Source organism: Balaenoptera ricei, chromosome 4 (assembly GCF_028023285.1).
Source record: "Balaenoptera ricei isolate mBalRic1 chromosome 4, mBalRic1.hap2, whole genome shotgun sequence".
Lineage (NCBI taxonomy): Eukaryota > Metazoa > Chordata > Mammalia > Artiodactyla > Balaenopteridae > Balaenoptera > Balaenoptera ricei.
In genome coordinates this window covers 101,035,377-101,062,021 of record NC_082642.1, presented here as the reverse complement: position 1 = coordinate 101,062,021, position 26,645 = coordinate 101,035,377, and the positions used below count along the sequence as shown (strand labels likewise).

The window sequence follows — 26,645 nt, the reverse complement described above, 5'->3', positions numbered from 1 at the left end:
TGGGTCTTCGTTTCTGTGCGAGGGCTTTCTCTAGTTGTGGCAAGCGGGGGCCACTCTTCATCGCGGTGCGCGGGCCTCTTACTATTGCGGTCTCTCTTGTTGCGGAGCACAGGCTCCAGACGCGCAGGCTCAGTAATTGTGGCTCACGGGCCCAGCTGCTCCGCGGCACGTGGGATCTTCCCAGACCAGGGCTCGAACCCGTGTCCCCTGCATTGGCAGGCAGACTCTCAACCACTGCGCCACCAGGGAAGCCCGAGTTTATAGTTTTTATGGGCTTCTCAGGGAGTGGGGTAAAGTAGAAAGAGCACTGAACTAGGATTCAGCGGATTTGAATACTCGTGTGTCATTATCCAACCACGGGACAGCAATTCCTGGCCTCGCTTTCCTTTTCTGTAAATGAAGGAGAGGGTAGGACCAAATACTCCCTCGGGTCTGTTCCATGATTCTATAAAAATAGGTTATGCATGTCCCATGTGACTGGTTCAGAGGTTGAATATGGCAGGAGAGTGAGAGTAATGCCTTGGGCTGGGTTCTCAGGAAAGTCTAAGGCGGAGGTAGGTGGGGCAGGGTGAAGCTCTCCCAGAGATCTTGCTCCATCTTTTTCTCCCCACCCCTTTGCCACTCTGGTGGGAGGCAGTGCACCATAGTGGTTAATTGCATGAGCTTGGGAATCAGGCAGGCATGCCCTTGAATCCCGGCTCTGCCACTTACTGACTGTGTGACCTGAGGCAAATTTCTTAACCTCCCTCTGTCTCAGTTTCCTCACCTACAAAATGATGTTTATCTTCCTAAAGTAATCATAAGGGTTGGATGACCTGATGTAAAGAAATGCAACAAAAATATTTGCTATCACTTTTCCTCACAAATATATGAATACTTATGCTGTTTATATTTCTCTCTTTAGAACTCTGATTTTGACATGAAATTCTGTGGTCTTTCACCCCACTCTCCCACCCATTTGCTGTTTATTTTGCTTGAAAAAACTTAGGAATCACGTACTTTGACTTCTTCTGATATTTAATTGTCTCAGTCCCTAGTTCTGCTTGTACCATAAATCTGTTGAGCTAGGTGGCTCCAGGTACAAGAACTAGTGGGCAGACAGCATTGTTATCAAAGATAACATTTAAAAATATTGGCATTAAAAGCATTCAGGAGTAACATAACTGACTCCCTGGGGGGGGGGTTGTATATATTTCCTCCTTATACACTTAAGGGTTAGAGGAATAAGGAGGGGCAAGAGATGCCTCGGATTCCATACAAAATTCCTGTGTATTTTGAGGTTTTAACAGCATTGCAGCCGGTATCTGTCACGCCTATGCACTAACAGGTCTTAACAGTAAATTTATTGAAGCTCAGGATGATAACATTTCATAAATTATCCACAGATTGTATCTTGATTCTGTAATCAATAAGAAATAGCTTCTGTAGGTGAAAAGGTAAATGTGAGGATATTCAAGTTTCTTATAAATGCAATTTTGAATGACATTTACACATTGTTTCTATTACACCTTTCATCTCAATTGTGAGAGGATAATGTTTAGCATCTGCATTAGGTCTTTACAAAGACTGTCCATATGATGGCTTTGGACAGCTAGTCTGTCTCAGTTCTGGGGTCCTCGGGCAGTTTAGGTGGGTCCCTACCACCCTTAGACAAGTAAACTGCCAAATACAGGAGCAGGCGGTGGGCTCCTTGAGTGCAGGAGCTGTCTTATTCAATGTCATATATCCAGAACCTGGGAGGTGAATGGCACCTTGTAGACGCTTAATAGTTAATGGGTTTCAGGGTCTGAAAGTATTGGATCTCTGTTAAGCAGGAGATGGAGATGCCTGGGTAGGAAAACCTCACAGCGTTATGAAAACACATCTAAAGCACGCTCTGAACCACAAGATTCAACAGTGATACTGTAGTGGGCATTGTCATTCCTTTGTCACTTAACATCCCCATCTTAAATTACTCTGGAACTGAGACTCTGAGAGTAAGGAAATGGAATCAAAGGGCCTTCTTAGCTAGGGCTAAAATACAGGGGGAGCAAGGTTTGAAAAGGAAGCCCAGGTGCCAGTGTGGGACCATGTTTCCCTCAGGGTGAGGAATTTCCCAAATCAAATGTAGCCAATCAGATTCTACAGAGAGGTGGAAACACTGACCTTGCTATTATATTTCAGGATGCAATGAATGAAAGGAATGACCAAAGAGAGTGGGCCCATGAAAGTACAAGGTTAGCCTGACAGTTAATTAGAAGTTTGAAGGAAGTGAGACTGGCTGTCTGCAAGACAGTTTACTGGCTAAGATTTCAAGGACCCTTGGCAAGTTGAGAATTATGAGATCTGTTCATTTTTCCTTCACTATAATGAATCATGCCTCTGATGAAAATTGTGTTGGTGTGTGGAGTCATGTTCTATCAGCTTCTCGCCGAATTACTGCTTATCACTTGGGGGCCCCCGAACGACTTGAAGGTTGCCAGAGTGAAGTCAGAGTTTAGGTGGGGAGGTAGAACTCTCTGTTCTGGAGGAAGCAGTTGGTTACACCTGCTACTCAGGGACATCTTGCCTTCAGGAATCTTCTTCCTGCCACATGCCAGCAGACATCGCACTGTCATTTTGAGCAGGTCCTGGCCAGTGGCCCGGTGGCCTGGCAACTAAAGGTGGGCACAGGGAGTCTTCTCTCCTCCTTCAGCAAGACAGGATCTTGAGGAAGGCTTTTCGGAACTCGATGTTGAAGGTGGTATAGATCACAGGGTTCAGGGCGCTGTTCACGTAGCCCAGCCACGTGGTGGCACTGTAGAGCTCTGGGGACACGTGGCATGCTTGGCAGTGGGCATTGAGAATGTGGGTCAAGAAGAAGGGCAGCCAGCAGACAATGAAGGTCCCTAGGTTGCAAAGGAAGAGAAAAACTGGGTCAGGGGTTTGTTTACTCCCTTTGTTGTAACATGGAAATGAGTCACAGTTGTCTACTTTACGGCAGCTACTATGCTCGAAGTTTCACATACCCTTTTAATTTTTACACCAACCCTATGAAGCAGGTGTGATTAGTCACTTTTTTTTTTTTTAGGTGAGAAAACTAGATGCTAATATCTTTGATTCATCCCAAGCCTTTGCTCCTAAATCAGTTTTCTGGTTTGATCTTTATATAGTCCTTCGCTAGTCTTTTCTACTTCTCAATTCAATTCAAATATTTATTTTATGTCTATCCATGCAAGACATGTTCCCAGGCACTGATAGGAAAAAAGACCTTAAAGATGCAATTCATATAGTTAAGGTTGTTGAGGGGATTAACATAGAGGTTCCCTGGATATGAGAAGTCCCTAAGACATGAGTAGTTTGGGGCTTGTCTGTGACAGTGAACAGGATACGTTCACCTTCACTAACTCTGTATGGTACCGTGACTTATCAATTTTTAATTTCTTTATTTAAATAAATTTATATTTTTCTACTATAAAAACCAGCCCTGATTTTATACACTATGGAAAACTGGGTAAATATGCAAAAGTAGAAAGAAGTGAAATAATCACCCACCACACAAAGACAATCAATCACTTTTGACATCTGAGTGAATTAATTTTCAGTCTTTTTTTCTCTGTATTTAAAATAATCTAGATGTTATAACACCATATGACAGTAGTCTTTTTGCATCCTCACATTTTTCACTTAATATTTTAAAATAGGTAAGCAGGTAGGAAATATCCAGTATGTGCCAGATGCTTTTAATGAATCATTATCTTACTTATTATTTGATTTATCCATTATAATTCCAAGTGATAGACACGAAACACAGCTCAATTACGTGACTTGTTTGGTTTCATAAATTTCAGTCTAGGTGTTTTGAATTTCCACCAGAGTTAAGATTTATTCACAAACTCTTTTCATTTACATTATAAACATTTATAAATATTACAGTCGTTGGATTTCCAATTTCTGTTAAATATGGTTACCTTAGTATCCTCCACCAGCTCCACTGAACTCAACCTAACCCAACGTAATCCAACCCATCCCAACTTAACCTGACTCACCAAGCACCATGACCAGCATCTGGGTTGCCTTCTTCTCCCGCAGCGGCGCTCCCCGAGGTTGCAGGGGGCCCAGCTTCAGGGATGTTGACAGCCTGCCATTACTGAGTTTTCGAACTTCTAAGCTGAGCTTAGGTGCCATGGTGGGGCTGAGGGAGTTCCGAGTCCTCCCCTCCCTTTTCAACTCTCCTTCCCCTTCTTGGAAGCCTGGTCTTCCCAAGGCAGTATCTTGGCAGATGCTGTAGTAGCGCTTCAGTTCCATGTGTGTCTGACCAGGGGAGAGGGGCTGTAGGTGTAACAAGAGAGGGTCCTGACATTTCTGGGGATATTGTTTATCTTCTGAATGTTCCTGAAAGGGAAACAGAATGCAATGAAGGAAGAAGAAGCCATCATTGTGTGAAACCTACAGAGGGTGCATCTGAGAGTGGTGGGCTCATGGGAAGTTAAGGTAAACAAAATCTGCTTCTGCCTTTACAACTCAAAAGCACCTACCACATAAAGAACATCTGAGAATCACAATAATCCCTTGAGGAGGGTAGCATAGAATTATAGCCTGGCCTTTTTAAGGTAGAATGACCTGGATATACAGAGGAAAATGTTAAATGGCACCATTGAGATGTAAGCAGAAAAATCTGGAAAGTGGGAAATGATAAGACAAATGACTCAGTTTCTTCAACAAATAAATTGCAGTGACAACACCACCACCACTTACAAGGTATGGGTCTTATTTGAATTTTGATTCAAATAAACCAACTATAAGAAATCTGTAAGACAATTGGGGAAATTTGAACGTTGACTGGATATTTAATGATAGTAGGGAATTATTATTAAATTTTTTAGTGTGATGTGGTATTATGGTTACGTGTTTTATAAAAGAGCCCATATCCTTTAGAGAGTCTTAGAGAAATATTTTTGGCTGAAATGTTGTTATGTTTGAGATTTGCTTCATAACAATCCAGTGGGGGTGTGTGAATGTAGGTGGGAATGTAGTTGAAAGAAGACGGGGCCATGAGTTGATAATTGCTGGAGCTGGCTGATGACTACTGAAGGCTTAGTTATATTTGTCTTTCTACTTTTTTAGTTTTGAAATTTTCAATAATAAAAAGTTTAAAAAACCCAGGATTTTCATCTCAGCTTCCTACTTAGTTGATGCATCCTGGGCAAGTTAATTAAATGCCTCTGAGCCTCATTTGTAAAACAGAAAAGAAATGAAAGAAACAGGTTTGGGATGAGCAGACTCTGAGAGTAGAAAACTGAAGATATGTGAAAGTTTCTGGTATTTTGGGAGGACGTGTGTGTGCCAACGTCTGAACTTCTTTCCATGTTTGAAAAATCAGATGCTGTGTCAATCTTGAGTAGAAGGCAGGACTCCCCAGCACCCTTACCAAAGCCATAAAAGCCAGATATTCACTCTCCCCGACCTCCCCACTGGGCAGCTAGAACTCTGGTACCTGAACCAAGCCCAGCCAATTGGAGATTCACACCTACAACCTTGAATTAGAGCTCATGAAGCAGGGAGACTTCAGAATTCATCTAGCAGTGGGGACGGTCAATGTCCAGTGTCCTAGGTATTTGAACCAGATTCTTCCTTAGGCATGAACAGCGTCTTCTGAAGCTGTTCTTCAGCCTTCTCATTGAGTCTGAGCTACTTGATATCCTTCCAGTAAATTCCTTTTTTACATAAGTTAGTCAGTGTCAACAACCAAGAACATTCACTAGTCTCTCCTTAGTTCAAGGAATCATAGTTTTCTAGACACACAGGGCTGGTACACTGTACAAACTTAGAAGCATTGTTGAATAAATGAATGAATGAATGAATGTAAGTGGGCTTCAAGATTATTTAGTGTTTTAAAAACTGTGCTCCACAGAGGTGTTTGTAGGAATTCTATCATAACGTACTTTTTTAAAAATTTGGTTTTCATTTTGATGGAATTTTCTAATAATTAATGTAAGTATACTGTGTTTTATCTGAATGACCATTTGTAACCAAGATTATATTTTATGATTGAGCTGGCATCTAGTGATCTTCTAAAAGATGCATTATTTCTGAAACTAAAGGACTAGGGACAAATTTTTGAGAATGCTTATGAAATCTCAGATTTGGGACTTCCCTGGTGGCGCAGTGCTTAAGAATCCACCTGCCAATGCAGGGGACATGGGTTTGATCCCTGGTCCGGGAAGATCCTACTTGTCGCGGAGCAACTAAGCCCATGTGCCACAACTACTGAGCCTGCGCTCTAGGACCCGCGTGCCGCAACTACTGAGCCTGCGTGCTGCAACGACTGAATCCCGCGTGTCGAGAGCCCATGCTCCGCAACAAGAGAAGCCACTGCAATGAGAAGCCCATGCACCACAGCGAAGAGTAGGCCCCGCTTGCTGCAGCTGGAGAAAGCCCACACAGCAACGAAGACCCAGCACAGTCAAAAAAAAAAAAAATTTATGAAATCTCAGATTTGAGAACATTGATCTAGTACAGCTTGTCTCCATTTCACAGATTTGGAAATTCAGTCATGTAGAAGGAAAGTGATTCTTCCCAGATTCTATATTGATGAGTGTATTTTTCAGCTCTTTCTGAAAACTTTTATCACCACCTCCATGACTGACATGAAGAAACATTGGATTGCTTTGGATCTGGCTGGCAGAGCCCTCCACTCCCAGATGGCAGGACAGAACCTAATTCTCCACACTCCAGGCAATGCCAGCTTCTTGACTCTTCAATCTCTCCTCTGTAGTCACCACTTTTCCTTCTTTTGGCCTTGGAGCCTTCTCGGACTTTAAATCTCTTATCTATAAAAAAAATCATTTACAGCAAGAGTCTGTAACAGCTACATCCGGCCCGTATAAAAGTGGTTAATTAACTATACGGAGATTAGACAAGGCTTAGACATTCATCATTATGGGTTTTTGAAGCTTCATTCCTAATATTTACTTGGCTGTGGAGCTCAGGGAGAGGAATACTGGTCTTTTATCTAACACCTTCAGGCTCCATGCAGCACTTGGCTTTCTTAGTGCGGCAGGGCTGGTTTGAATTGGAAGAATAAGAATCAGGGTGACTATGAAATTGTCTCAGTTTTCCCCATATTTAATGGCAAATAAGGCACTTGAAAGTTTCCCATTAGACTCCCTTTTCGGCTTTTCTTGGATCTGCCCATGTCTGTTTCAGCGATGCCCTGTTTCCTCTAATGCAGGTTGTTCTGGATGGTATCTTCACAACACATCCAAGAGTCATTGGCTCTGGTCACTGGGATCTAGCCCCACAGTCATATGCTTTTGGAATATTATTTGATAATGCCTATTCTGAAGCTCAAATCAGGCAGAATCTCAGATCTGTTATTTATTACAGATGCAAGTGTGAGGTTGGCGCTAAATTTGATTTTGGGGTGGAAGCGGAATTAAGTCAAGCCAATGTCTTGAGAAAGGGTCTCTTATTCTTTTCCTACAGTCAAAGGCATGGCTTACTCACCATTTTCCCCATGGCATCTGATGGAAATCTGGCCCTTACTGAAAAACTGTCACATAGGGTGCAACCGTAGCCAGGAAGACTAGGGTGGGTTGAAGGAGAAACAGTTGTGGGTTAAGCTCTATATAGTTGGGCCATATAGGTGACAATGCTTTGAATACAGTGTGTTCATATCCTCCGTCTTGGGTCCTGATATCCTATTTCATAGGGGCCATTATTTTGCTCTATGTAAGTCTTGGGGCATTGAGTTCAAGGCTCTGATTCTCATTCAAGTCATTATAGGTTGATCTAGACATCCAATGTGTACCTGCCTTCAACATCAAACTCAATTCTTACTCTATGAAGCCCTTTCCGGAGCATATTGACCTTTATCTTCTCATAACCTCTCCAGCATTTAATATTTAGATGCTTAGTTGTCTTCATCTCACATTTGGCAAACGTCCCAGTCAGTGCTGGGCTGCTCATTCATTTTGGGTGGAGGTGTGTTTTATTTGCTTGTCTAAGATTCTAAGCTACATGAAGGCAGAGGCTGTATAATATTCCTGCTGTCTCTTCCCTAGCAGATTGCAAGGGATTGGTATTCATCCATTCATGCTTCAAGTACACCTTGAAGCATGTGCCAGGCACTGGAATGAGCAGAATTTACAGCCCAAGCAATCAGAAGATTTCAGTGACCTTCCTTTTCAGAGCCTTGAAAAACCTAATAAAATGTGTCATCAGCATCTCCCATTCCCTCGGCTGGTTAGTGCCTCAACACAGAGGCAGATCTAGAAAGGACAGGAAGTTTCAATGGACCCCCAGTGATTCCTAATGTCATGATCTGACCAAAAAGTCATTCCTGGAAACCCGGCATCAGTGAATGGTAAAGCTGCCACACTAAAACTTCATACCTGTGTGACATCTGAACAGCTGGCCATTTAGGGGCAATGAAAGACTTTGAAGGGGAGCAGAACAAGACCAGAAACTATCCTATCATCTTGCTAAGTCAAGTGTGCTCTAGGGAAGACTATCAATGCACTTTTGAGATTGGATTTCCTACCTTTAAAGCCTAGTCAATATCTGCAGATTAAAAGGTGGGTATCAGATGTGTGTCCCCGACGTGGCAGAACAGGCAAAAGCATGCACTGCTGGACACAAGGCTGGAGGCCACGGGGCTGGGTGTCATCTTCCTTCTGCCCCTCCAGGGTGCTTACCTGTTGGGGGAAGCCGGGCCTGACACTGATGCACTGACTGTTCTGTCGAGTGAGGATCCGTTTCCGTCTCCTCTGTCTCAACACCACGTAGATCCTGGCATAGACGAGGACAGTCACTCCAAAGGGCAGGTAGAAGGACACCACTGAAGAGTAGAGGACAAAGTCAGGGTTGGAGATGGAGCAGATGCTGGGGTCTCCTGTGAGCGAGAGAAGGGGAGAGAGCAAAGTAGTTGGCCAAGTATGGGACCTCGGTGGGGAGCACAAAATATGGCCTCACATCATGTGTGGTGTCTCCACCATCGAATCCACAGTGGAGCTTCGAGAAGCACTGGCCAGTCCCACCTACCCCCTCATCATGTCCCGGTCTATGTGCTGCCTCCTCCGTGGAGGCTTCCTTGCTTGATTTTCTCAGTCAGGAGCGACTCTTACTTCCTTTGTGCCCCACAGCCCTTTATTGTGCAGTTAGCACACGTGGCCTGATTGTTAACTTGTGAGGGTGCCATCTCAGACACCTACGTCGTCCGCTCGCTGAGAGTAGGAGGTCTAATTCATCTCGATGTCGCGCACAGTTCACTATGAAGAAAATTTACTGATGACCACATGCCAGACACTGCTCTACACTGGGGCTGCAAAGATGAATAAGACACAGTGTCCTCCCTCGAAGGAGCTCCCAGTCTAGACAGACAGACGATCCCTTCCGTGTGCCGCGCTAAGCGTCACAGAGGAACGCGGTCTGGGAGGCTGGGGTCGGGGGGTATCACAGAGCAACAGAGCAGAGGCTCCCAGGAGGGATGCGGCCCCCAGAAAAGGGCCTGCCTGTGTGGAGGCATCAGAAGATTGTAGCATGCAATGAAAGAAAGGCGGAAGGCTTCTTTGCTGAGAATGCCAGGTCCCCGATTTTGAATCCGAGTTGTCGGGCAGGTGGTGGTTGACTACAGGCAAGTCTATTTTTCGGCGAATCCCGGTACTGCTCAGGGCTGAGATGGGAAAAGGGCCAGTAAACCTACTGTCATCGTGGGCAATGTGAATAGAGGCACATCCTTGCTTCATGTCCTGAAACGCTCCTGCCCTTCCTCCTTAGGGGGCCCTGCAGCTTTGTCTTCTTCACTAGCAGATGTTGAGATCCCTCCAGTAGCCAGAGTAAGGCCTACAACTTGCCCCATCTTGAAAAAGAAAGTGGAAGGAAACAAATATCTTCCAGGTGATTCCAAGGGCTTTAGACACATTATCTTACCTAATAAACGTGGCAACATGATGTAGGCAGGTGCCATTACCGTCTCTATTCTCAGATGAGCAGACTAAGGCTCAGAGCTATTCAGTAAGTGGCCTAACATCACACGGTCTGGATGTGTTCCTCCAGTCATTTTGACCCCAAAACCAATGTTCTTTCTATGATTTTGACTCTCCACCTCCCTCTACTATTGGGCACGACAAATTTGCACTTTGTCCTGTCAGCAACAGGTGTTGGCACATCCAGCCAATCTTAATAAAGGGATGGGCATTCTCCAACCCAAACTCTGGCCTCGGAAGATGCAGCCTCAGGTGTGAACTGGTGGGGAGAGGGCTGTGGCCACTTGGGCCCCTTATTCTGCTTCTTGGTCTACGGAGGTAGGGAGAGGACAGGCAGCCTGAAGTGGGAGACCCAGGTCTCCATTTACTAACTGTGTGACCTTGGGCACGCTACTTAACTATGCCAAGCCTCAGTTTCATGGTCTGTAGAAGAAGGACAAAAATATTGTATCATGTAGTGGTTGTGAGACTAAATGGTAACTATTATGATTATGTATTCTTTACTATTATTTATTATATACTTCCTCTGAGCTTTTTTTTTTTTTTTAAAGTTTATTTATTTATTTATTTATGGCTGTGTTGGGTCTTCGTTTCTGTGCGAGGACTTTCTCTAGTTGCGGCAAGCGGGGGCCACTCTTCATTGCGGTGCGCGGGCCTCTCATTATCGTGGGCTCTCTTGTTGCGGAGCACAAGCTCCAGACGCGCAGGCTCAGTAGTTGTGGCTCACGGGCCTAGTTGCTCCGCGGCATGTGGGATCTTCCCAGACCAGGGCTCGAACCCGTGTCCCCTGCATTGGCAGGCAGATTCTCAACCACTGCGCCACCAGGGAAGCCCCCTCTGAGCTTTTTGAACTTGAAAGGGAAGGTATCACTTGTAATGAAAATTTGGAGAGAGACTTATAGGGAACAATATTTGTGGGGGAGAGAAGGGAGCAACAGCTAAGAATTAAAACAAAACAAACAAGAAAGAATGTATTCGGTGCTCAGTTAGGCATTTTAATGATGGCACTGCCACCAGAATCTTTATGGGCTACTCCAGATTCTCTGATTCTCTTGGTAGGGGGGTAAAATTCAGGTAAAATTAATGTCATCTCACCAAAGCCTATATCATCATCTTTTAGGAAATGGCTCATAAAACTCTGAACAGTGGTCACCAAAATGGCATCTTCTGGTCTTCTAGGGGAGTGGGGTTGGGAGTAAGGATAGGGTGGCAGCTGGTGGTCTTTCTGAATCTGTAAGGAGCCACGCTGGCAGTGATCACCCCTCCCCTGCAGTCAGCTCCCCTGCTGTCAGCGTCTGACTATGATTGAAATGCCTCCTCTAATGAGGAGGTACCTCAGCACGTTTTATAGTGAGAGGGGGTCAGAGGGGTGGCAGGGCCAGTTTCCCCCTATTCATCTTGTTGCCATCCTTGGTGTGCTGGATAGTCCCCACGCGTCTCTGCAGATATACCATCTATCCTTCTCTATCCTCCTCTGGGTTTTGAGAGGGTGACCTCTATATTTTATATATTAACTACGACATTTAAAAAGCCAGGAGCCAAAGTGGGTATAGTATGCTTGCATTTGTGTAAACGTGGACACACACACACACTCACATGTGTCCATGCACGGGTGTGTGTATGCATTTGCTTCAAGCGTGGCGTGCGGGATCTTAGTTCTCCGACCAGGGATTGAACCCGTGCACCCTGCAGTGGAATCTCGGAGTCTTAACCACTGGATCTCCAGGGAAGTCCCGAGCATTATCTTTTAAGAATATGGGTGTTCACTTCTAGGGAGGGGACAGGGGGACTGGCAATCTAGGGTAGACGGGAGACGAACAGGGAAGTCTGTATATATATCTCATTATACCTTATGTTTTATCACGTGCAAGTATTTATTTTTCCATTAAAAGCATTGAACTATTGAAACGTTGAAATATTGAAAGCATATGTATGAGAAACAGAGTGAAGAGAGAGCACATAGCTATTGCGAAATCGCTGATCAATGAAGATCTTCAGTATACAATCCTTGAACCTGCACTGTCATTCCTTCCCTCCTTCCCTACCTAAGAAACTGCCGCCTGTCCTTAGACAGAGTTTTGCAGCCTCTCCCAGAATTTCTCCATGTTATGCATCCCGTGAGGGCTGTCAGCAGGCAGAGTGATGCTGGAGGCGGTTGGGAAGTGAGTGGGGCCCTGCCCCAGCCTCCGCCAGGCCTGGCCTGGGTGTGTGTCCTGTGGGCAGTGCAGAGTGAAACACCACACACGGCAATTCTGAAAGCTTCTCTCTGCTGAGTCCCGAGGAGGTGGTGAGGGCAGTGAGGTCCCCAGGAGCTAGTCTTCCCCAGGAGATGAGGTGCCTTGTCTTGATTATTTAACTGAAAGGGTAGTGTGCTGTCAGCATAACAGTTATTGAATGAATGAATACATGAATGATGAATAAACGAGCAAACTGTACAGATGAACATTTTCCATAAGCACATCAGCAGTCACTAGCTGGAGTGTAATAGGGAAGGCCAGGAGGCTACTCCACAACCTCCGAGATGGGGATGTTTATCCCAACTAATCTCAACAGCTAAGGAGGAAAGAATGATGATGAGGACTCATCCACTGACTCTTTCAACACAAGTTTACAGAGCACCTGCTGTATTCAAGGTGCTGTGCTCGGTGATACACTAAATATCTTTCGTGGGCTAGCCTGGGAACTTGAGTCCCACAGTCATGTGAATGGCAAAGTCAAAAGCAAGTTGAGTTGAGAGATTCATGAACTTCTAGCTCATTGAAGGATTTGTCCTCAATTTGTTTCTGAAGACAGGAGATCTTAATGAATTTGATCGAAGATGAGCCTAGTATTCTCTTTGTGCTTCTCGACCAAGCCCCCCTACCCCCAGATGCAGGGTTCTGAAAGCCAGGTGAGGCGTTCTATTGCTAAAATCTAAATAGCCCTCCTCCATTTCTTTGTTTCAAAGGAAAATTAAGTCAGTTGGTAGGACTTTCTCAACTTTAAGTTTTTCTGCCCTTGAAAGTTTCTTAAACCCTGGTCACCAGCTATCGCTTATCCATTCTGGAATTTTTAATAACCCAATAGCTATCTGATTTAACAGAAATTTAAATACTAGTTATTTTTCTTATCTGTAAAATAAAAGGATCGGGGATCTTTCAGGTTTCCTCTAGTACTAACACTCCATCCTCCGCTGCCATCAGGGGCTGTGGATGATGTGATATTTGGCTCCTGACTGCTGGGTCTCTGCTGGGAGCTGGGGCAACACGGGTCAGCCAGGCCCCACAGCCTTGGAACTCTCTGTGACCCAAGATCCTGCTTTATGTGTGCATCCAGACATGCATGTCACCCTTTTTTCAGACAATAAGAGCAATTCCAAGATAGAAGAACCTGAAGTTCAACTTTCCTCTACGTTATGTTCTCTGACAATTCACAGTCCCACGTGGCAGCCCATTTCCTTAAAAGAAGAGCCCTTCCAGAAAGTTCTGTTTTGTGTTGCACCTCATGAAAGTCCAGCCACTGCCAATAGCAGGTGTTGTTGGCAGTATCCTGCCCTTTTCTCCTCTCCTTCTCACAGGAGGAGTAGAAAAAAATGGCCGAGAGAAGTCATTTATATTGGGCTTTTGAATGAACTTGGGAAATTCCTTAGAGCTGTAAGAGGTGCTGGAGGAACCCACATCTATCAGGATAATGAAGCTTTGCTGTGAAGGTCAGACTGAGGCAGAGAAGGCCGGTGGGGCTTCTCTGCCTTGAGTCCTGCTCACGAATTCCCTGAACTAATGTTCTAGAATGAGACGACTAGGCTCCTCTCTGACCACCAACAGGACTACCAGTGTTTAGATATCCCTTGGAGCAGGGGCATAGTTAAATTTTGAGGCAGATGAACATTTTCTAATACATAATAATAATAACAACAATAACGCTAGCTAGTATCTACTGGGCTTTTACAATGGACCTGACACTTGAGCACAATACATGAATACGTGGAGAGCCTACTGTAGTCTAATTAATACATTTAAAAGTAAGAGACAGAGAGAGAGAGAGATGAGAAAGAAGTGAGCCTATACGTGGTAAGTCATGAGCCTTTTTTGCCTTCTCAATTCTATATTTGAAAATCCTTTTGGAAAGATTTTTCTGAGTTTTGTTTCTGAAACAATAATGATCTCACTGGTGGCAACAACACTGCAATTAGGTTGTCATTCTTCTTCACTTTATACGTTGACTAACTGGGAACTCTGTCTAATGTCAGATTTTGATTAAGTGTTACCGGGTGTGTATGTGTGTGTGTGTGTGTGTGTGTATCTGTGTCTGTGTGTCTCTGTATCTGTGTGTGTGTGTGTCTGTGTATGTGTGTGTGTGTGTGTGTGTGTGTGTGCCCACGCGCGCGCATGAGTAAGACCGCCCCCGCTAGCCTCTAAGAATGAGGAAGAGGAATCACTCCCCCCAGCAAAAGTTGGTGGGGCTTTGCTGCTGGCCGAGTTAAGGACTGCCTTGGTCTAGCAGTGGTAGGAAGTGGCCCGTACTACAAATTCCAACTTAGAAGGCATTTTCTCATAGAAACATGGATATAGAAGGTGGCTTAGTTATCAGACTAACCCCCAAAGCACATTTAGACTCATTGAAATGGTATTTGAGCGCCAGAGTCAGCCTCTACAGTCATGTTAGAGAAGGTCGCCTTGGTGCATGTGCGTGCACACGCATGTTTGTGTTTATAACGTGACATTGGTGACTGATAATGGGAAGCGTTAAAGAGTAACGCAAAGACGATAACAACATCATATTTTAGGAACACCCTGAGTTAACCAGGCACATCTTTGTTGGATAACTTGGCTACTTAACCTCTAATGCAGCAGAGAAACAAGCCTAACCTCGAGCAGGTGATATGTGCTTGGCACATCTATGTATGTTATCCCAATTTAATCCTCACTTACTTGTAAAAGAACTCTGTGAAGGCTGTAGAGTGGAGTTATAACATATGTAGGCTTAGATTCTAGAGTCAATGAAAATTATAGAGAGTCAAAATTCACCCTGAATCACACATAAAGATACACATGGCTTGATTACAACCCTGAACAGTAATAAGTAAAGACATATGACACATGCAGTAATATGTCATCTATTATAAAGAGTTAAACCTAACATATAATTTTAGAGATGAAGTTGCTGGACTTACTTGTAGGAGGCCATATATAAAAATAAATATTGAAAACTTCCTAACTAAATACATAGACCTAGTCCACAAATTTGATTTTGTTCAAGTTTATGCTGTGCTATATTGTTATCCCAAACTTACCAACAAGGAAGCTTAACTTAGAAAAGTTAAGTAACTTGTTCAAGCAGACACAGCTGTTAAGCAGCAGAACTGGAGTTTGAATCTAGGTTTTTCTGACTCCAGAGCCTCTGTCTTCCTAAATGTATTTTGACTTCTAAATAATTGACTAGCAAATGACTCTTTGAAGACTATATATAAGTTAAGATTTGCCTGTATTTATATGTAATGTGTTACCTATATCTGTATACACATAAGCACACAGCTATGTGACTTGTACATATATACCAGCAATTCATGAACCTGGAACATAGTAGGAATTGAATGAATCAATTCAAATGGAGAAAATAAGAAATCCAGATGAACACTAGAACATGAGTCAATCAGTTCTCTCTTAGTGAACACTCAGTGTTTATTTTCGATACCTGTAACTATACTATATGTGCTAATAGTTACCATTCAACACATGAAATTCTTGAGGCTGAAAGATGGTCATGGAACAGACACTGAAGGCACTGTGAGGCGTCAGTTTGGATTGGTGTTATATCTAAAATCCCAGACATCTCAGATATACACATTGTTCATCCATTTGTCCGTCCACCCATCCATCCATCCATCCATCCTTCCATCCATCCAATAGAAGATGTACCATGTGCCAGCACCATGGCCAAAATTTTTGTATATTAAAAAATATAGGACTTCCCTGGTGACGCAGTGGTTAAGAATCCGCCTGCCAATGCAGGGGACACAGGTTCGAGCCCTCGTCCGGGAAGATCCCACATGCCATGGAGCAACTAAGTCCGTGCACCACAACTGCTGAGCCTGTGCTCTAGAGCCCATGAGCCACAACTCCTGAGCCTGTGCACCACAATTACTGAAGCTCACACCACAACTACTGAGCCTGTGCTCTAGAGCCCATGAGCCACAACTCCTGAGCCTGTGTGCCACAATTACTGAAGCTCACGCGCCTAGAGCCCGTGCTCCACGATGAAGAGTAGCCCCCGCTCGACACAACTAGAGAAAGCCTGCGTGCAGCAATGAAGACCGAATGCAGCCAAAAATAAATAAATAAACTAATTTAAAAAATATATATATATATAAAATACATCCTCCAGTAATTTAGGAATTCATCCTAGTTCCCAAACGTCAGAAATGATTTTTATCGAATAAAAAGTTAGAAATGTATACCCTACTCCAGGGCTGTCATTATTGTTATTTTGCATTGTAAATCCATTGCGAATTATCATCTTTTCATTAGCAAACTTCACCTCAATTATTCATATAGCATAGTTTTTTAACTGGCACATTTCTTCAAATGAATACAATGGCTTTTCTTTCAAAATAGGAGTAAGCAGACTTCATTAATTGGGGCAGAACATTACTCCTGTGCCATTAATTGAAGAGGTTTTGCTTTCTATTTTATTTTTAATCAATAAAGGCCAACGTTTTGCAGTCTATAGCATCCTCATTTGATTACACTGACCAGGGGTCAGACATTTCAGGGCTCAGCACCACTCACAACCATTCAGATGTGCTGTGAATCACGCCGGTGTTGGAAGTGGGGCCATCACTGTTACCTGTGGTGTTGAAGCCAAAGAGGAGAGGGCAAGACACGGCAAAGGCCAGCACCCAGACAGCCGTGATCATGAGGGCCACGCGCCGACAGGAGCTCTGTCCTGTGCCATGTTGGTAGTGAACTGGCATGACCACTGCAGTGTACCTGTGAAAGGGAGGGGAGAGAGGATAGACATGATGAGAAAGGTTCTAAAGACAAGTTGAAAGAGGTTACTAGAGAAGTACTCAGGTTGATACTTGTGGCAGGAGAAAAATAATTTAGTTGGAGAAACTTAGAGAGGAAGGGGTATTTGAGTGAACATAGCAGAAAGGCTGAGACAAGATAGATGAAGTACTCATTGAGGGAGGTGAGCAGAGAAAGGGAGAAAGAATAAAAAGCACAGCGTAACAACACTGGGTTGCCGGAGAGCTTCTTACCAGTGCTGGTTGACGGCCCAGCATATCCCAGCCTTATATTCACACACCCTTAACCTTGAAGACTCTAGATGCTGGTTTGTGTGCCTTTACGTTCTCCCACAGTTTTTCAGATAATGGTGGAACTGTGCCCAAAGAGGATGTTTAGCCCTGCCTGTATCCTAACATTAATTCTAACCCTCGTAGTGACAACTATTCCAAGTAGCAGAGATTTTGTAAATAGAGATGAGTGATATCCAATGAAGGCTTATTTTAAAATCAAGTTTTCATGCTGTCTTAGTCTGCTTGGGCTGCTATATCAAAAATACCATACACTGGGTGACTTAAACAACAAATATTTATTATTTCACAGTTCAGGAGGTTGGGAAGTCCAGCATCAATGTGCTGGCAGATTTGGTGCCTGGTGAAAACCCACTTCTTGGTTTGTAGACGGCAGTCTTCTTGCTGTGTTCTTACATGGTGGGAGGGCTGAGGGGAGCTCTCTGGAGTTTGTTTTATAAGGGCACTAATCCCATTCATGAGGGTGGAGCCCTAATCACCACCCAAACGTCCCACCTCCTATACCATCACATTGGCAGTTAGGATTTTAACATATGAATTTTGGGGGGGCACAAACACTCACTCTACAGCACATGCTTTTACATGGTCAAAGCACAGTTTCTTATTCTTGTTGGATATTGTTGTCTTTTCTGTGGTATATCCACACATACATTTACAGCTGCTTATTGGACTTACCTGCATGATTGCTCCATGGTTGTCCCAAACTCAAATTATCTGAAATAGATCTTCCTATTTCCCTGCATCTCTTAATCTGCTTCCACTTCCTGCCTTTCTTCCAGACATCCACACCCAACACTCAGGCTTTTTGACTCTTCTTTGGCCCTTCCATATCATTTGCTCACCCATTCATTTAGCCTTTCATCATTCAATATTTATTGAGTTCTTACTATATACCAGGTCTTATTCTGGAAATATAGAGATGTGCAAATGGGACATTGTCTCTGTCCTTACTGAGCTGGGAGTTGAGTGGAGTAGATGGATGAAAAAAATGTTAATATAAAATGAAGAGTATCACGAAGGAAGTAAGCTGGGTGATATGTTTAGGGATAGCAGAGGACGTAAAGAAGGGGCAAATGACATAAGTGGGTAGGAAAATTAGTGGGGTGAGAGGGAACCAGACATGAGGGAAGGTAGGAGAAGAACATTTTAGGCAGAAGGACAGCAGGTCCTGTAAATTTACCCATTATGGTATCGTCCCCATTATCCATGCATTTCTTTTCTACCACTTTTTCTCTGTGATGGCCACAGCCTCCTGGCTGGTCTCCTACTGCTAATTCCCCAGATAGATTTCATCATGTCCCTCCCAACCCATGTTCCCCCCAACTCAGATGAAAACTGAAACAGGCATAATTCTAAGATGGCCCCCAAGATTTATGTACTGTAGAACTAGTAGAACTAGTAGAAATCCTGTGATTAGATTACAAATCAACAGACTGAGTAAATCAAAAAGGAGATTATCTTGGGTGAGCCTGATTATCTTGGGTGAGCCCTTGAAAGGGACTGAGCCCTTCCTTAATTCAGAGAGATTCAAATCATGAGAAATTACCCTCCTGGCCTGCAAGAGGCAAACTGCCATGTTTGGGAAAAGATCATTTGGCAAGGAACAGCAAAAGGCCTATGGGAGCTGAGAACAGCCCCTGATTGACAACCACCAAGAAAGTGGGAACCTCAATCTTATAACTGTAAGGAACTGAATTCTACTGACGACCTGAATAAGTTTGGAAGACGAAAACACAAGTCAGCCTACACTTCGTTTTCAGCTTTGTGAGACCCTTAGCAGAGAACCTACCTACACGGTTCACAAACTTTTTGACCTGTGAGATTAAAAACGGATATAAAGTCACTACATTTGTGATAATTTGTTACACAGCAACAGAAAACAAATACAACGTCAATACTTAGCCTTCCTCAACATGACTCCAACTTGCCCAGCCAACCTGACTTCCCGTTGGACCCTGACACTTACATATAACTGCAGCCATACTGGCCTAGTGATGGGTTATCTTCAACAGTCTTTGTTCAATCCATTATTCCTTTTCCTTCCCTGGGTAGCTCATTTTTTCTCTCCTTTAATCCCAGATCAGCTCTCCAGTAACCTTCCCAGTCCTTCTATCTTACAGAGACCTCTAACTCTGAATGCATAGCGCTCCTATGCCAATCAATCATGTTGCCCTTCTGCATGCATTATTGAACTTGCCTCATGGCTGGAGAGAGATAGACCCCATATGATTTAAGTTACTTAATGGCTGAAATCATCTTATAGCCTTGGTATTCCATATAGGTCCTTGTACAAAGCAAGTAGTAAGAAGCTGTTGACTGATTGCCTCATGGACTCTGAAGGCCTCCTTCCTCATAAGAGGACAATTCAAATCCTAGCCCAGCTCAAGGGATCTAATATAAATAGTTGGGTCTACTATGCTCAATTTTTATTTATTTATTTATTTATTAATTATTGAAGTATAGTTGATTTACAATGTGTTAGTTTCAGGTATACAGCAAAGTGAATCAGTTATATATACATTCTTGTTCAGATTCTTTTCCCATATAGGTTATTACAAAATATTGAGTATAGTTCCTGTGCTATACAGTAGGTCCTTGCTGTTTATCTATTTTATATATAGTAGTGTGTATATGTTACTCCCAAATTCCTAATTTATCTCTCCCGCCCACCTTTCCCCTTTGGTAAGCATAAGTTTTTTTCTATGTCTGTGAGTCTGTTTCTGTTTTGTAAGTAAGTTCATCTGTATCATTTTTTTTAGATTCCACATATAAGTGATATATGATATTTGTCTTTCTCTGTCTAACTTCACTTAGTATGATAATCTCTAGGTCCATCCATGTTGCTGCAAATGGCATTATTTCATTCTTTTTTTATGACTATTATTCCATTGTGTATATATACCACATCTTTATTCATTCATCTGTTGATGGACATTTAGGTTGCCTTCATGTCTTGGCAATTGTAAATAGTGCATATGCTCAATTTTTCATTGTCTCATCAGTGTCCAGGGAACCTGGAGGCCAGATGGAGAGCAGGAACCCCCTTAGCTCCTCTTGTGCACCTCAAGGCTTGGGGCTGAGGCAGGGAAGGACAGACCCTGGGCTGGAGGGGGTGGGGTACTGCTCCCCGATGCTCCTCCTATATGTGCCAGCCACCTGACTCATCTGCCTCATATGCATCTGGCCTTAGAGTTCATGTGTTAACATGTGTATCCCCAAAGAGCAGCCTGAGAGTCAGCTCTGAGGGCTGAGATGGAGGCAGACTCTGCAGAACTTGGCCTTGGCACCCTAACATGTGACAGAGGTGGCTTCTTTGTCAAGAGGGAGAAATAGAGTCCTTATCTAATAAGGTCAAATTACGATCCCACCACCAACCTCAAGGAAGGCCCATGACAACCCAGTTCCCTTCTCCTGATGCACATACACTATAGATCCTCCCTTGAATCTCTAACTTGGCGATGAAGGAGCAGGGCAAGTAGCACCTGGCACTCCTCCAGGCTTCTCACTCTCTCAGGACTTCCGACTCTGCTGGGGCAGTGAGCTGGGGCTTCACGTCAAATATGTCAACCAGGGCCTGGCCCTTAGCAGTGATCCCTGAGGCACCGTGGAGGAGAGGCTGAGCCTGAAACCCCTCAGCTGTCCTGGCCAAACAGCTGATGAGGGTCAGGAAGGAAAGGTATGGCACACTTCTTCCTGTCCAGAGCTGTTGGCCTTCATTTACATAATGACCTTGGATGTAAAAGAACCCGACCATTCCATAATTTGGTAGTGTGCTGCTAAATGCCTAACAACTGGCTCTGCAGGTGGAAAAAAGCCCTAATTTATACCATTTGTCAATTTCTGTGGTACAAATACTCCCACCATTGTCCATTTCAAGTTACACGGATGGTTTAATAACTGGCTCAAAAAAGTAAAATTTTGCCAGTCAGTTCCCACTAGCCGTTACAAGCTGACTCCCAGCCCACCACTGAATGTTGCACACTTTCCTAGATCTGCTTTAATATTCAGCAACTTCTTGGAGGCTTCCGTTAATTCAATGAGTCAGTAAGTGTAGGGAGCACTGGCTCCATTTTATAAAGGACGAATCAAGGCCGTAGAGAGGTTACATGATGAAATCAAGTTCCCACAGCTGGTGGTAGCCGTCTCCGAGGCCAGGTCTCTCCTGGGTGCCCTGCTCCCTGCCAAGGGCACTGCAAACCTCTGAGGCCTTACAAGGCGACAAGGGCTTCCTCAGGAAACGTGGCACTGAAAGGTGGTTTGTACTTTAAGAGCACCGCGGCTACCCAGAACTGAGTTTCCCCATCAATTAGCTTGATTCTATTAATTTCCCGGGGGTCCTGTTAAAACACATATTCCAAGGCCACACCCTTGGATACTTGTTCCACTCCAGAAGTTTGTATTTTTAACAAGCAAGTGCATCTTATAAGATTAGACAAGTTGGAGAAAGTCTGCATTAGGGAAAATTTCTGTGTCAAAACTCTTGTTAACTTGGGTAAGAAGTGAGAGATGAGACTACGTTTACCACTGTTACATTTATATATTTTTTCTTCTTAGTTTTAAAACATGATTAAACTTTTAGAATAAATGAGACCCCCCCCCCCCCGCCCCCGCCAAATTTGTTTCCAGGGTGAAAAACGCCAGGAAGCTTGCCATCGGGGCTGAAACACAGAGGCTGTTCCGGCATTGGCCATCGGAGGGCACCAGAATGCAGCAAGAACCCAGCCAGCGCGGCGGGGTGAGAAGTTCACGGCTCACCTGGGGGCTCTCCAGGCCCCCAGTGGGGAGGCGGGGAGGGAAAGCTCGGCCCCCCTGGTTCCTGCAGCCCTGCAGGGACCCTGAATTCCAACTCAAGCAGACTGCTCAGCCTCTGATTTCCTCCCGAATCGATCGCAGATGACCGACCGCAGGCCAGGGCAGGGCTGGGCGTGGGCCCGATGCGCTCACCCGGCTCTTCTGGGTCTTCGGCCAGAGCGCGAGCGCGCGCGGCGCGTGCTGCCCAATCGCTGCCTGGCCAGCCGCCTCCCTTTGAGCTCCTAGCTTTTTGGGTCTTTCCTGCCGGAACGCTGGCAGTGTGCTCAGTGGGTAAGTCAATGGACCTTGGAAACAGACTGATTAGCGTCTGAATCCCGCTTGGCCTGCCGCTGAACCTTGTGACCGTGGACCACAGGTTTGACTTCTTTGAGACCCAGTTTCGTCATCTGCATAAGGGGGATAATGAGTCCGCCTGATAGGGCTGTTATGGCTATTGAATGAGATGATCTCTGGGAAGATTTTTAGCACAATGCCCGGTCCATATTAAGCATTTAAAAACCAGTATTATTACGATTGTCGTTATTATTGTGCTAGCCCAAGGGATCTGTGATTGTTCATATCAGTGAGTTTAGGGGTGTCTGCCCCTTATTCCTGATTATCAGGGAACATTAAATTTATTTATTTCTCAAACAAACAAGTATACAGCACTTTCTAGGTGCCAGGCAACTGTTCGAAGTCCTTTACAAACATTAACTCATTTACTCTTCGTAACAACACTTTTGCTCTGATCTCTCCTAAACAGGTAAGGGAACTGAGGCCCAGAGAGGTTAACTGATTTGCTCAAGTTCACCTTGCTTGAAAGAGCCAGGATTTCCAGCCAGGCAGTGTGACCCAGAGCTAGGGGCCCAGAGTAGGCTAAGCCTCTGAGAAAGGCAGTGAGCTGGAGTAGAAAGAGGCTGGCTGAATCCCCTCTCCTGTACCTACCAGCTGTGTGATCTGGGCAAGGTTACCCACACAGTCTAGTCTTAAGAATCCTTACCTGTAGAGTGCGGGTAATACACCTACCTTGCTGGGATGTCGTGAGGGTTAGCGATAATGACAAGCTCTCGGTGCCCGACACGTAGTACATGCTAAAGAAATGGTAGCTATTTCTACCGCTGTTGCCTTTAGATTCACTCAAGTTAGCATTAGCACAGAGGTAGCCAGGGTATTGAAGACAAAGGAAATGTGACTGGTTTACTCCCAGGAAATAGCACCTAGAGAACTGGGTGCCAGCATGGCCAGAGGCCCCTCCCTCGGTGTCCCATCCCCGCCTCCACCAATGAAGGGGCCAGACAGACGGGTGGTGTGGGAGTTCAGAGACTCAGGTTCTAGTTTCAGACCTAAGAGGCTACGGGTCCCCGTGGGGGCATTTAGTTTAACTCATTTCTGCACAAATGAGTTAAACTCTAACGCCCCTTCCGACTCCCAATTCTGTGACGGGGGTTCGTGGGATTGTCACTCCGCTGAAGGTTTCAGGATCCTCACAGAATTCGACCTCTGCCTGAGGCCCTGTCCCCAAGTGGGAGACCTGTGTGTGTGTGTGTGTGTGTGTGTGTGTGTGTGTGTGGGAACTGAGGAAGGTGCGTCCCGGGGAAGCGGCAGTGGGGGAGGAAGGAGGCTGGGCTGGGTGGGAGGACCTGAGTCTAACTCCCCGCCTGGGTTTAATGAGCCCCCGAGCTCTGTGAGGGCTGCTTTTCACCACCTTTTATTTGGTCAGACAGGGGGCTCAATAAATCTTTAGTTCTGTGGACTCCCCTCACGGAATGGTTGAAGGAGAAAGCTTTTTGCAAATGACTGGAAAGCCCTTTGCAAATATAAAGTGCTTATTTAGATGCAAACTAAAAATCCAAGGTGCCTGTGACTCATCTGGTACCTATTGTGCTCGCTGCAGAGACGCGGAGGCTTGCCTGTGTGATGGGTGCCGTTTGAGAGCCACTTAAAGAACTCCCTGGTGAATGAATTTGGTTGCATTATTCCTGGGCTCCTTGCGGAGGACTCGAATTCTCACCGCTTGCTCGGATCTTGTCCTGCTCCTTTGACACTTTCTCAGCCCTCTCGCCGAGTTAGTTCTGACCCAGGATGTGGCGGGAGGGGGCTGCCCTACTGGGAGGCAAGGAGCCAAGGGCGGGTTAGGGGGTTGTGCTCACCCACTCTGCTTTTTAAAAAAGAAAAGGCGGCATTAATCCCAGCATCCAGAGCTATGCCTACGAATCTAATGACAATGGCATTACTTGCTTTCAAAAACCCTTTTATCATTTCCTTTTCTTTCCTATCTCTTACCACCCTGTTATTACAGATCAGGGCTTCATGACCAAAAAATGCTGAATCCATTTGGTCAAGTTTGTCAGACGGGTGACTAGCATTGTGTGAAGACCAAAGGTCTGCATGAATGACTGCATTTTTAATGAATTGACCAACTATTTGGCATCCCATGAACAGAATTTAATGCTGTGTAGTGCAAACTGCTGTGAAGGATAATGGAGACGGCTTTTCCAAGGCCTATTTTCAGTCCTAGAAGAGAAAGGAGGCTCCATTTTGAAGTTTGGTGAGGACTGGATCATAGAGACCTACAGGCCAAGAGGGGTGCCTCCTTGTCCTTTGCGGTCTAAGGCAGGACTTGTTCCTCAGGTTGCAGGTAGGTGAACGCTATGCATTCTGGGAGTTCTCCCTGTATGGGACAGAAGCCAGTTCAAGGTTTGTTCTTGTTGGTTGTGTCTACTAGGTGGTGCAAGTAGAAGCGTGTGTTAAGCATGACCGCTGCCAGCAAAATGGTGCTTTTGTGCAAGTTACAAAAAGATACCCTCTCCCGGCTGGTAAAGGGCACCCTCTCTTGGTTTACTCAAGGCTTGGCAATGAAGCCCTTGGCTGAATTCAGTTCCCACACTCCAGCGCACAGCCTGCACAGCCTCACCTGCCAGCCGCATGTGTGAGAATGTGTGTGGGTGGAGTGTATAGGCACACTTTCCAAGATGGTAGACGGTAGGGTTGGAACTGACAGGCTGGGAGGGGGCTGTCCCAGAGCCTCTTCTAGAAGCTCTCTTCATACAGTTCTTCCCTCCCTCCTCCAAGGCTGATCTGATCCTACTCTCTCATGTCCTTTCTGAAGGTGCATATTTGTGGTATAAGCATTGGCTACCCTCAGGCAGGGACCACCGGATTCAGGATTCAGTTAATATTCCCTTTTTTTTTTTGGCCGCGCCATGTGGCTTGCGGAATCTTAGTTCCCTTACCAGGGACTGAACCTGTGCCCTCGGCAGTGAAAGCGCGGAGCCCTAACCACTGGACCGCCAGGGAAATTCCCTGGTTTAATATTCCTTGTTCAAAGCTCTGTAATAGGCAGAGCAGGGAGATTCACAGGTAATGAGGAACTAGGATGATATAATAGTTTGGGGTGGTGGAGGTGATGATCTAGCAAACCAGATGCAGTCTATTACTTCTGTAAATGATATATTTCTGAAAGCACGTACTAAAACATGTACTAAATGTCCGGAAATCACACAAAAGACTTAGATGTTATTGGAGGAATTCTGTTCTCAGAGAGCTAAAAATATTATAAAATCACTAACTATCCCTTCACTGTTTAACAGCTTTATCAAGATATAATTTGCATACCACACAATTCATCTAAGTATACAAATCAGTGTGGATTTTTTGGGTATATTTACAGAGTTATGCAACTGTATCCCTTTTTTTTAAAACACATTCTTTAATGGTATTAGTTTCAGCATTATGGACACGTTCTTTAATTTTCCCTCTCAGGCTAGCCAATCAAGTAATAATAGTCAAGTGATAGCCAAGCAAATGATAAAAGTCAAAAAACCACCGAGTTGACTGTTTGGGTTTGCAGTATCACTAGAGGATAGGGTTTTCATGCCCATTCTTTGGTTACACACATGCAAGGAAGTTTAGGGCTGTTGATACAGAGGGCACAACAGTGGGTCACGTGAATGTCACACTTGGGGACATGAGGAGGACGTGCATTAGGACTCCTGCAAAGGGAGCCTGGAGATGCCACAACATGGTTACAGAGGAAGCACTGTGAGAGTACAGGGGTGACTGAATTAAGCTGTAGACATTTGGAAGGGCTTCACGGAAAAGGGGGCCAGTGTGATCGGCCTTGGAGCATGAGAGGGCTAGAGGGCAACCCAGAAAGAGATGAGATTGAAAAAGTAACGTGAGGCCATATTGTGGAAAACTTTGAATCTTAGGCTGTGAAGGTAACTTCAGTTTTTATTCCACAGGCCAGGGAGACACTGAAGGGTTTTGAGTAGGGCAATAGACATTCGGGCTTTACTTCTGGGGGAATAATTCTGAGAGTGGTTGAAGGGCCAATTAGGAGGCTGTGGCAGAAGTCTAGGTGGGAGGTCATAGGAGCCCAAAATAAGCAGGTGAGGTAAGAAAGGAAAGATGGGTCACATTTAGAAAGCCTTTCAGAAATAGAGTCTGTAAGCGTTGATTGCTTAGATGTGGGAGATGAGGAAGAGAAAGGAGTCGAACAAAATCCAAGTTTTCAGAAGAATGATGTTGTCAGTAAGAGATCATCAGGTCAAGATGGTTCGGTGTGGTGATGGTTTGATGGTTTGGTTTTCAACATTTTGTCTTGTAGG

General features: G+C 44.7%; 1 protein-coding gene across 2 annotated transcripts in view; it reads right to left on the bottom strand.

Moving 5' to 3' along the window:
• Positions 1 to 2,670: 2,670 nt before the first annotated feature.
• Positions 2,671 to 26,645, bottom strand: part of DRD3 (dopamine receptor D3) — a 36,596-nt gene continuing 12,621 nt past the window's right edge. The window contains exons 3-7 of one of the 2 annotated variants that reach the window (XM_059922155.1): positions 16,773 to 16,915; positions 8,658 to 8,854; positions 4,155 to 4,290; positions 4,008 to 4,055; positions 2,671 to 2,867 (exon numbers count right to left, since the gene is read on the bottom strand). In XM_059922155.1, the coding sequence (XP_059778138.1) occupies positions 2,671 to 2,867; positions 4,008 to 4,055; positions 4,155 to 4,290; positions 8,658 to 8,854; positions 16,773 to 16,915 (721 nt within the window). Of the gene's footprint in view, positions 2,868 to 4,007; positions 4,291 to 8,657; positions 8,855 to 16,772; positions 16,916 to 26,645 lie in introns of both variants that reach the window. The other variant, XM_059922154.1, reaches the window with a different exon arrangement.